Raw genomic sequence first — 13,116 nt, forward strand, 5'->3', positions numbered from 1 at the left:
GCCCGAGGCTATAGTAGACACTTGCCCAAGGTGCCACACCGTGGGACTGAACCCGGAACCATGTGGTTGAGAAGCAAGCTACTTACCACACAGACAGTAATATAACTAAATGTAAATGAAGAAAAGAAATTAAAAGGTTTTTTTTTTTTTTTTTTACATGAAGCCAAAGCATATATTTATCTTCATTTAATGCTTACTTACACAGGGTAGCCCTATTTAGAATGTATTTTCAAAATTGTTTAGTCTTTTAATTTTTGTTCATTGTTTAAACTTAAGTATATCCTTAACCTTCTCATGTGAACATTTTGACCTATCTTCATTGTAGTTAGCTACATACTGATACCTTGCCCTTCATTCATTTCTCATTGTGCTCTGCTGGTTACTTAAATCTTTTTCTTATGAGTGGCACCTTATTACTTCTGAATCATAATTGCATTATTGCAAGCTGTTTTATATAACATGCATTTGTGAACAATAGCCTTGATGATTAGACATTTGAAATCAGATGGGTCTTCAATGAGGCAGTCACAGGTTCACTACACTTCACTGGTAAAATGAAGATGCTAGATTATAAGAACATGTCTGTTCAATTTGATTGACCAGGTGACCTGCTAGCAAAGATGATCAACATTGTCATTGCAACTCTGTTAATTGTTTTATCTAGAAAACAATTGACTGAACCCTGTCACTGCAAAACACTTTTTGGCACAAGAATAGGCAACTTTTTGCAGGCCCACAGTTACTTGATTGACTCTGAGCCTATTAAATCTAACTACATTATGTATCCAGGGAATCTTGTTTCTTGTGTTTGTACATATCCCATCTTCATATTTCATTGCTACATATTTGAGGCACTTTTGTATCCTGCTACTCACATATATTTTATGACAAACCTGGTCTTTGGAAATGATTTCTGTTGAATTTTTCTTTTGCATAAATCTCTTATTCCCCCCCGCCTTTTTTTCCTTTTCTTGTTCCATTGGCCTGGATTAGATGGATTTTGCTAGCCCCCTTGTTCAGCCCTCCTCCATTATCAATCCTGGAAGGATAAAAGATAAATTTAACCTTGGCAGATGTGATCTAAGAATACTAAAACCTGAAACAGTTATTGCAAAACATTGTTTGACACTTTACCAATTCTGTCAACTGTCTTTCTCTAATCTCTACCATCTTGTACAAGTAGCTATTTACTAGTTTTGATGATGCCAGTATCTAATTTTACTTATTCTAGCCTTACTTGAAACTAACCACTAACTTACTATGCCTAAGAAATCTTTACATGCTTATTTGAACTGCTAAAAGTAGCTGCCAAATTTCCCTTGAATCACACCTGACTATTATCATGGTGAATACTAAAAAAATAGATTGGTCATTGTTCAAATCCCCTTTAACACAGACCTGCTCAACGAGGGCTGGTTTGGGGAAAAACAACTACCTCACTTCTCTGCAAATGCAAGGCTTTACTGTAATTGGTTTTCTTTTACAGTGATGTCATAAAACAGTATCGAAAATTTAGGTCCTCTTCAGAATATACAAAAAATACTTAAGCTTTGAACAACTTTAGAATTCTATATAAAGTACAATTGTACCCAGTGTCTTAGTAATACTGTAATAATGCTCATATATCAGATATTCTTCAGATATCATGAATAAACAATCAATTGCATCTAGAAAAAAATATTAGTTTACTTTACTTCACTGAGCTATGATCCTTTTTTGTTTCTCTTACTACTACAGTCTCTTTTGCCAAACTGCTAAGTTACAGGAACATAAACACACCCACACCAGAGTTGTCAAGCAATGATGGGGAATACATACACACATACATGACTGGCTTCTTTCAGTTTCCATCTACCAAACAAAAAAAATCTCTGCTCCTTTAGATTGTTGATTGTACACTTCACGACTTAAATCAATGGTTCTCAACCATTCTTTATTTATGGATCCCGTTGATCATTGTTTTATTTTGTGAACCCCCTCAGCCATTCGATGTTTAAAAACTAGTTTTTTGTGATACATCTTTCAAAATTCCTGTTTTATTATTTGCACATTCAATTGCATATGTTGAACTATGTAAAATGTTAGAGAAAGAAGCTGAGCTGTTTCTTGCAATAAATATATCTAAAGCAAAACTTTTCCATGAACCCTTAAAATACTACTGTGCATTCCCAGTTTACTATTTGGCTTATGTGGACTCTCAAAAACCACTGACTTCAATAAATTCAATATACTTTTCTTTCCATGCACATCTTTCTTCTCCTCATATTACCTCTAGTCAGAACCTATTTTTTTTTTCCTCATAGAATTTTATTCTTGGAGATCTTAGCTTGTCCATGTTTTCCCTTCCAATAACTAATCTACTTTTTTTTTGTCTGATTTTCTGAAATGAGACATTATCATTGTCATCAGCATCATAATTGGACTTGTGGCTATCTACATCTTGCTTATTATAATCACAATGTTTCACCCATTATACACTCTGGCCTTCTTCAGGTACCATAGGTATCTGAAGAAGACCAGAGTGTATTCAGAAACTCTCCTAGAATTTCCAACTGAAACTTTTATTAAATCTATTGTGTAGTGGATACAAGCATTGATTTAGTTCAAGAACCAACCAACCAATGAAGACTCTGGATTAATCAGAACAAGCAAGTGATATCACAAATAGCAGAATATTTCTGGTTTGGTTAACAGAAGAAGAATTCACCTCCTGAAGAAGGTTAGAGTGTACAAAATGTCATGACTGACTATAACAACCAAGCCTGAATATGTATATAAAAATCTGTTACAGCCAAAACTAAATGCAAAAGCCTTATCTATCTTTTATCTTTTACTTGTTTCAGTCAAGCCGCTAAGTTACAGGAACATAAACACACCCACACCAGAATTGTCAAGCAATGATGGATAATACACACACACACACACACATATACATGATGAGCTTCTTTCAGTTTCCATCCACCAAATCCACTCACAAGGCTTTGGTTGGCCTAAGGCTATAACACTTGCCCAAGGTGTTACACAATGGGACTGAACATGGAACTATGTAGTTGGGAAGCAAGCTTCTTATCATAGCTATGCCTGTGCCTTATTTGTTTCTAACTTGGGTGCAAGGGCTCAAGTTTGTAGGGGAGAGCTGTCATTGTTAAGTCAACCCCAATCCATTATCAACATTTATTTAATCAACCTTAGAAAGATGAAAGATAAAATCAATATTCATGAAATTTGGATTCAGAATGTAAAAAAGACAACTAAAAGCTACAACTCCTTATAGTTACTTTACTGTTTATACCATATTTACATTAATCTGTCATCATTGGAAGGGTGCTGTTATGATAATTTTTCTTTGTTTGCTTAACTTTTCTTTCATGCTAGCATGGGTTGATGGGATTTTTTTGTTGGAAAAGGTTTTTACAGTTAGGTGTCCTTATTACAACTAATTACACAGCTTTGAAGAAGGAATGGAGATGAATAAAAAGGAATCCAGGAGATAGTTTTTGTACATAAGCAAATGGCATATTTTATTAGTAAATGAAGTTATGGATTTTGAGTGTGTGTAAAATCAATTCATTAGGTTTAACTATGTAAATGATCAAGAACTGAAGCCCATAGTGTCAGAGAGTCCTCAAAAATGACCTCATTGCCTACCACTTGTCTTAGTGAGGTCACTGCCGATAGGGAATTGAAGACGTTACACTCAGTGACATTAGAAGAAGCAGGAAAAGTGTTACATAAGAAAGCTAACCTGCTTTTACCAACCAAGTGTTTATGTGTTTTGACTGCACATCAAGGATTCAGATATAGTCACTAAAAGACCTACATTGGAAGAAGACCATCATTATTGGCTTTGATGGACAACTTTTGAGAAAAGCCTTCAATCTGATATGAATAATAAATGTAAATGAAATGTGATGTGGCATGAATATGAAATAGTTCTGTGTACATGTCTGTTTTGGCATGGTTTTTATGAGTATCCAGCTGTAAAAACCATGCCAAAACAGACACTGAAGTCTGGAAGTCTGGTGTAGACTTTTGCCTAGCTGATTCCTATCAAACTGTCCAACCCATGCCAGTATGAAAAGTGGACATTAAAAGATGATATATATATATATATACATATACACACACACACATTGGAAGTGTGTGTCAGTGAAGACAGAGAAAATGATGGAAAAGGAGTAAAATGATTTCTGTATGATCCGTTGGTTGAAATCAAAGAAGATTTGGAATAAGATGGTGTGGATGTCATAAATGAGATGATACTGATTCAAAATTCATGGCTGTGTATATATATCTAGCAAATCTCTTTGTGTGAACATATATCTGACAAGGACCTGTGGATGCAATTATTTCTATGCATGACAAGGTTTTCAACAAGAACAGATAAAATCCATCATATTTGAATATAAAACTTAAGTAAATTTAACATGAAATAAAGCAGTAAAAAAAATACAAATTTTACTGGAAAAGACTGAAGCGTGTATTGCTTCAAAATTTATTAAAGAAGCCTTGTATATGTAGAATAAGATTAAAAAATACAAACCCAAAATTTATTAACAATTTGTTCTTAGAAACAGAACTACTTCTATGAGATCCTAATTTAAAGAAACACTTAAGTCATTGGTTTTTCATGCAGGAAACAGTCAAATTGATAACTGTGAAATTGGATGTGTTAACCTTTTCATTATTGTATTTATTTTGAGATGCTCCATGTTTCTTTCAATTAATTTTAAATATAACAGAATTTAATGGAATAACTTAGTTATCATTAAACTAGTGTTCAGAACATAAATTGTGACTAAGGTTTGATGGAAGATTTTAATTCAAAACTTATGAAAACAAGACATTTGTACTACAGAGCCGGGTTGGTAACAAAAGGGTTAAAGCATTATATTGTAGCTAGTGTTACTCATCATATGGGCAGGTAACTTTAGAAGTATACTTTTGACCATCATGGGTAATATCAAGAAGTATACCATTACATAAAATAATTATAGTTTAACTTTCATTGAATTTCTTAATGCTGACAGAAAAATGATGAAATGAATAATAATTTTCAGAAGGAAAATAATTATTCTAAAATAAAAATAAAATTTCTCATTTGCTTGACCCTTCCCATAACTGTTGTCATTTATTTCTTTCTCCTTCTGCTACCAAGCCTAGTGTGTGCATTTATCCTGTATCTTTGACTTAACCTCTCTCTATCTTTTATGCTCACTCTCTCTTCCTCTCTCTATATGATGTAAGGCACTAAAAAAAAAATCGACCAACCACACAAGCAACTTTTATATCAGCAATTATACTGAGGTAGTGTTACCTATTATATGATGGGTATACTTTGGCTACCATGGGTAATATCAGGATATATGGCATACATACAATCATTGTAATATAACTTATGTTTCTTGGTGTTTACACAAAATGGGCAAATAAATACTGATTTTCAAAAGAAAAATACTTATTACCTTAAAATAAAAATTAAAACAAATTTCTCATCTATATAACTACCCATAACATCTGTATAACTTCCCCATAACTACCCTGCTATTTACTCTCTTCCTGCCACCAAGACTAGTACATGCACTTACTCTCTTTCCCCTTCTCTTTATGATGTAAAGTGGTACTGGATAGTCAACCAACCAACCAGCCAACATTTATATTGGCTTTTATTATACAGATTTTTTTGTGTTTTCTTTAAAAACTGTTTCTCTCCAAAGCATTTTAGTCTAAAAATGCCTGTGCTTAACAGCTCATATTCTAAAGGCTCTTTGGTATAAAAATATGCCAAACAATTTTTCTGTTGTTAATTCATAAATTACATGATTATATTGATTTTTTTTAATGGAATAAAAGCAATTACAATAGAAGTAAACAGCCGTCATATGTTGTATTTATTTTCATAAATTATGATCAATTTAAAAAAATAAAATAAAATAAAACTGGAAGTATTTAAAAATGTGAAGACACTTTTTATACTCCACATATGTAAGTCGTCAGTATCTAACATACAATATTTTAACATGAAGCAAACTGAATTGGATGTTAATTTTTCTTACAACACAGTAAGTTGTATTTTACAAAGTCAATTTTGGCTACAAGAGTACTTGGTACAGCCAAGATTATCTTGTATATTGATTTTTTTTTTGCCAGAGTTTATAATCTCACCCACAAAAACTTTGTTTTTAAGATATTTTATTTCAGATTGTTTTGCTCTTTACCTTACTGCTATTTCAACTATCTTATAAATGTTAAAGCCATGCTGGCATGGACATACTTTTTTGAGAAATGAGCCACATGAGACATGCTTTATCATCAGGTGGGCCACATTACTAAAAAAAACATTGTCAGGTATGCCTTTTAGAAAGTCCAGCAGGCCACAATTTGCTCATGAATAATTTTTCATCTAAACAACAGAATCACCTATATAAATACCCTGGGATGTTTGGTTACATCCCACTATGTTCATAGTTCATATCTTACCCAGTTTATTTTGCTTTTCATCATTCCATGGCTGAAAAACCAGTCTATAAAATAAGTATGAGGGTCAATATAATCTATACATGTAATCAGTGTAAACTATAGCTTAGAGGGTACAGCCTTTAGCATGGCTACAGTCCAATAACTGAAGGTAAAAAAAATAAATCTCAAGCTAAAAGTGAAATCAGTTATTTTATATTTTTGATTTTGGCAGCATGTTTGTAATTCTAAGGAATTAAAATAAGTTGCAATTACTTCTCATAAATAATTATAATCATCTATGCTGTTTTTTTTTTCTTTTCTTTTTAAACTTCTTTTATGGGCATAAAAATATGAGTTTTGAAATGGAATTTGTGAGAAAATAAAATTCTAAGGTTTCATGTAGGGACTTCATTGAAATTTCTGGACAAATTTTATAATGATGATTTGCCTTTTAGTAGTTGAAATATTTGACAAACATATTTCAACTAACCTAAATTCTGCTCATACCTAAACACTGCTTTGTGCCAATGCTTCATTATTTACCTTGATCAAGTGATCTACTATTGCAAATCAGACGTTGACTGAATTATATACAAAGCTACACACACACACATATATCAGTTGAATAAAGTCATACATTTATTTTCCAAATTTTTATTACAAATTAAGTATATTGGATAGTGCTCTTCATGCTTATGAGCTAAAGTAAATTAATATTGCAAAGAAGATTTGATGTTTTTGTTGTGAGTTGATCAGCTTCTGCAGTTTAACTCACATTTGAATTTGTAATACTGCATCCAGGTTCTGTGAATCTAGCATTGTTCTTTTTGCCATTTTCTTCTGTAACAAATTTAACCATTTATACACACACACGGAATTATCATGTCTATAAAATAGAAAAAAAAAAATTAACAAATATCTTGAAAATGACTAAACTTTAAACAGAAACTGAAAGTTAGTGAAGTAAGAGAGTATAACCAATTGGAAAATTTGAACACTCTGCCACACATTGATGAAACTGGTGTGTAGCACATTTGTGTAACATGATAGATTAAATATACTAATTGGAGGTTCCCTACCACCAAGTCCCAACTAATTGGGGATTAGTAATAGAGAAAACTTGCTGTAGATTTCACCTAATAAAAACTTGGCAAAAGTTATCTAGATATATTTTGAGAATATTTGAGTGTTAGGGTAATAATGTATCACATCTGTCAAACCCATGACATTTCATATGCTTTGATTTTATGAAATATGTGGTATCTTTTGAAGAGAAATAGAGCCACCAAAACCCTCTTTAATCAAAGTGCAATCTAGATTAGTTAGCCATACTTTGAATATGAGAGAATCTAGAATGACAGAGGAGGTCCTATTCTGGGGCTAAAGAACAATAGTACTTGTGCTTTCGCAAAAATGTATGTATGTATGTGTAAATTTAAAGGAAATACAAAGAAAAGTTGTGGACACCAAGTGTGGTGAAATAAGCATCTCTTAATTTAAAACTTTGGTATGTTACTATTTTACTGTATTGTATTAAGCATGATTCTGTAATTGCTTTGCAATTACATGGTTTGAAGTTCACTGTCAATGTATAGCACCATGGGCAAATATCTTCTATCGTTGTGTCAAGTCGACTAAAGCCTTGTATGTGAAATCTGGTGGATGGAAACCATGTGGAAGCTCATTGGAGGAATTGTTCTTGGTTAACTTTAACAAGCATTTAAGCAAGTTCTCTAGTCAGAGGTGACTTTCCTCTCACTGGTCTTGGATGCCCTGAGAAAGTTATATGTGCTGTTCCTCCTCTCATGACTAATCCAATTAAAGAAAAAAAAATTCTCAGACTAATTATAACTTTAACAATTATTCTAGTATTTTTGTTCTGGATGCAAGTGGCTTGCAGCAGACGAGTAAACTAACACTATATAGTTTAAGACTTAATCTTATCAGCTGCTGGATAATTTTGTATTCTCCTCTTCATTAAGCCCAACATTATGCTTTCTCTTACTGTTAGGGTCTATTTCAGTGAGCAGTATCCAAGCTTTCAAATCTCTTGACTAGTTAACTAACAATAACAACTGTGAATAATGTAGACAAGAATATTGTGACTATTTACTGGAAAATCTGCCTTCCACTTCACTGACATAGTTGCAATTCACACAGACCTGGATGCCCTCCCATATGCATTACCGCTACATCTAAAGTACAAATCTCTATCCTGTTTGCATCACCAACTGCTACAAATATACTCTTTACACCAGCTTCAGAGGTAAAAATTATACCTAAATATTATCCACCATCCTGGATGACAAGTGCTTTCAATCAACTGGAGAACTATATGATTGGTCTAATTGTAAATAGAGGGGTTGGAATTGAAGGTACTTAATGTATCATGTGTACTGTTGCTACAGCCCTGCTTCTGACAGTCTAAAAAGCTATATGAAACATAGCTTTCAATTCTCCACATTTTGTCATTGGCACCCCAGAGAATATTCAGAAGGAAACCATCTACATTATCTATAAGCATATCCTTACTGAAAAGCTTCTACTCAGTGATTGTTGAACCTATTTCTTTTGTCCTTTTCTATTGCTACACTGCAAACTCTGACTGCAATTTAATCTTACTTTATGCATTAATCTCTCTGCTGCTTTTTCATGCCTAAAATTAATGTTAAACATTATATAAAATTGTTCATTCTGAGAATTGACTGCTTTATATATGTCTTGCACCTCCCATTTAGTCTTCTAAGACCAATTTTCTACTCTTGAAACTGTTTATATAATACAGGTGCAGGTGTGGCAAGAAGCTTGCTTCCCAACTACATGGTTCTGGGTTCAGTCCCACTGTGTGGTACCTTGGGCAAGTGTTTTCTGCTATAGCCTCAGGCTGAGCAAAGCCTTGTGAGTGAATTTGGTAAACAGAAACTGAAAGAAGCCTGTCGTTTATGTGTGTTTGTGCCCCCCACCCTTGACACCCAATGTTGGTGTGTTTACGTCCTTGTAATTTAGCAATTTAGCAAAAGAGACCAATAGAATAAGTACCAGGCTTTGCAAAAAATAATAAACATTTGGATCAATAAGTTCGACTAAAAGTTCTTCAAGGTGGTGCCCCTGCATGGCCACAATTTAATGAATGAGACAAATACAAAATAAAAGATAATTGTCGCTCAATGCCAAAAACCTGAGACACAATTTTGGCTCCATTCACTCCACTCCCATTTCATTATATAAGTAGACCTAATAATAACCAAAAAAGTCAACAAATGATAAGAAAAGGAAATGTGATTTTGTCTTGACCAGAACTCAATTGTTTGAACTAACAGAATAAAAATATGGTCAATATTTGAATGTAATTTACTCATGTGACTATTAAAGCAAATATATATCTGTATATAAACATATTTCTGTTGCTGTTCATTTTTGTTTTGTAAATGGCTTAATTTTTTGTATATAAGACACATTTAACAGAAGTAGGCCTCATACTTAATATCTGAATTACTTGCTTAAAAAGGCCAAATTTCACCCCTCCTCTTTGGAAACAAAAACAGGTTTTGATATTGTTTAATAATCATTGATAAAGTATGTTTCAGTAATTTCTGAAATAGAGCAAGAATGAATATAGCAAATATTGCTACCTAATTTTGGCAGAAGGCCAGCAATTTCAAGGGAGGAGTTTAAGTTGATTACATCAACCCCAGTACTCAATTGGTACTTATTTTATTGACCCCAAAAGGATGAAAGGCAAAGTCAACCTTGGTGGAATTTGAACTCAAAATGTAAAGACGGACAAAATGCTGCTGAGCATTTTGCCCAGCATGCTAATGATTCTGCCAATTCACTGCCTTAAAAAACATGACAAATATTGGTATCTAATTTTTAGATGGTCTGAATGATGATGGAGGTACAGACACACAACAGTTAATCAGTCTCTTATAATCCTGCATCCAGCCTGTAAAATATGCTGATCTAACTATATTAATCTATAAACTGGAAATAGTTTTCTCTTTTTTGTTATTACTCTTAATGATGTTCTGTTACACTAATAATTCTTTAATAAATATTTATAAAATTTACATTTAACTATGTAAAATAGTGTAATAATTGCTTAGACAAAAATTAATTTCAAATGGAAAAGATCTTAGTGATTTTCTGTTGATTAACACTCTTATCAGAGTTGTTTTTATTGTGCTTTTTATTTTATTTCCTTTCTAGTAAGGTAACCTACAAAAACAAATCAATGTACTTGATTCATAATAAAAGAAAAGCAAGGTGTTTGAGGTATTTGTTACAAAAGATATCAACTAACAGAAGACTGATATTGTATGACATATGAAAGAAATTATCATAAATTCCTGAAGTACAGAATGGTATAAACTGAAGGAGGCCAAGAAAGTGAATGAACAATGATCACTGGTATCAACTTACTCATATCCTAATATCATATATCCTAGTGTTTATCAACTCACCTTATTGAGCTAAACACAGATAGTACTGATATTACTTAAACAAAATAAAAATAAAGTTGGAAACTAAACTATTTACGTGCAAATATTTTTCTCATTCCCTTGTTTACAATAATATTCAAATTGAAGTTTCAATAATTTACAGAATATTGTGCGACAAAATTTAATGCTCAACTCTGTATTTTTACAGAATGATGACTCAGTTCGGGAAGTAAATATCACAAATGTACAAAAGGAAGGTGAAAAAGTAGATCAGTCATATTTTGACTTATTAAAAGTCCTTGGACAAGGTTCCTTTGGGAAGGTAAGTTTATATGATCAAAATATTTTTCAAGTTTTCATTTCAGCTCTTTCAGCATGATACTTAAAATGTTTGATTAGCATGTAATAAGTTAGCTAAGTAATTATCTAAGTCTGTATGGCTGTGTAAGATACAAAACTATTTTTATACCATCATCATCATCATTGTTTAACGTCCACTTTCCATGCTAGCATGGGTTGGACAATTTGACTGAGGACTGGCAAGTCAGAAGGCTGCACTGCTCAACTGTGCTGTTAGTGCTCCACTGGCGCAGGTGCCAATTATCGAGTATGGTTCAATTACGATTACACTTGCCCCAACAGGTCTTCGCAAGCAGAGTTTAGTGTCCAATGAAGGAGAGGTTGGCATGGGTGCCAGTCGTCGGATTCAGTTCGATTTCAGATTCCAAATTCCAAATTCACTTGCCTCAACAGGTCTTCGCAAGCAGGGTTTTTAGTGTCCAATGAAGTAAAGATACGAATTAGTGAGCTGGCTACACTTCTGGCAGAGATCACAGATTATATGTAATTGATATATTTTAAGGTTGAATGCATTTCTCCTGACAGGAAACTTAATATTGCAGTAGACAGGTTTATTACTTAGTTTTCATGCAGTATATTTTTAGTTTGTTGAATTTATTGACTCTATACCTGTTTCAAATTTATTTATATGGATAATATTTAATACTGACCTTATCTCAATGACTAGAAAGTTAAGTGTTGAGAGCTGTATGTACTAAGTGAGCTTAGTATTATATTTCAATAAAAAAGACAAATGGTTGTATGGCTTGGATATTTGATATTACTTTTGAAGTTTTTAAATGGGTAGAACACTTAAATGGCTACTTAGAAAATGTACCAAATTGATATGTAAGATATAAATGTAGAAACTTTTTACTTAAAATATCGGAGCAAAGAATGCCAGTTCTTCTAATTTATCACTCTTTAAAGTTCTCATCTTTTAAATTTATTGTACAAAACTGTTCAGCTAATTTGTAAGTTTGTCTAATTAGTCACTTTTTTCTGTATTTAAGGTAGTAAATTAGCCAAATTCTACTTACATAAGTATAGTGTTATTTGTAAACTATAATAAAATAATTTTTAATATTCAAATTTTAATTTTAGCTGCAATATTCTAAGTAAAAAGTTTCTTATTCTTTACTAGAAGTAATAGCTTGTCCTATACTTTTACAGGTGTAATAACTTGTCTTGCACTTTTCCAGGTTTATAATCTTAAGAATATTACTTTTCATGGTCGCATTTTTCCATGTAATCCATGATTTTTCCAGGCATTGCTGTTATAAGATAATTAATAATGTGTCAATAATTTAAGATTTTACCTTATAAAATACTGAAAGATAATATTTCAATTTTTCCATGAAAGTGATGATAATATATCAATTTTTTTCATGTTTAATTTAAATATATATTGTGATTGAATTATCTGATATTACCCATCCACACCAAATTAATGGCATGGATTTTTACCATCATGTTGGTTGCATCATGGCTCACCAAAAGTTACAAACAGCAAGACCCCAAAACCATCAGTTACCAGGCTCACCTTAAGTAACCTAATTTTGCAATATTAGGAGGTCACAGGAATTCATTCAATGAAAAAAACAATTCCGATGATTCGGGGATTCGGGGTCCCCCCCACCTCACTTTTTCAGAACCAAAATAAGGGATTTGCAGCATATTAGGAAGTCAGGGTACTTGATTCCACGCAAAAAATCAAATTGCAATGACATACTTTCACTTTAATGGTTTCATTTTCATACTGAGACTACTACAGTGAAACTATACTCTCACATATATACATGCATATATATATCTATATATATATGCACAAATGTATCCATATGCATGTATATATATATATATATATATATATATA

At 32.5% G+C, this 13,116-nt stretch overlaps 1 protein-coding gene across 2 annotated transcripts in view; it reads left to right on the forward strand.

Moving 5' to 3' along the window:
• Nucleotides 1–13,116, forward strand: part of LOC106870220 (ribosomal protein S6 kinase 2 beta) — a 73,771-nt gene that overhangs the window by 9,255 nt on the left and 51,400 nt on the right. For both annotated transcript variants that reach the window (XM_014916228.2, XM_014916229.2), the window contains exon 3: nt 11,110–11,223. In XM_014916228.2, coding sequence (XP_014771714.1) covers nt 11,110–11,223 — 114 coding nt within the window. The remainder of the gene's footprint in view (nt 1–11,109; nt 11,224–13,116) is intronic.

Source organism: Octopus bimaculoides, chromosome 4 (genome assembly GCF_001194135.2).
Source record: "Octopus bimaculoides isolate UCB-OBI-ISO-001 chromosome 4, ASM119413v2, whole genome shotgun sequence".
Taxonomy (NCBI): domain Eukaryota; kingdom Metazoa; phylum Mollusca; class Cephalopoda; order Octopoda; family Octopodidae; genus Octopus; species Octopus bimaculoides.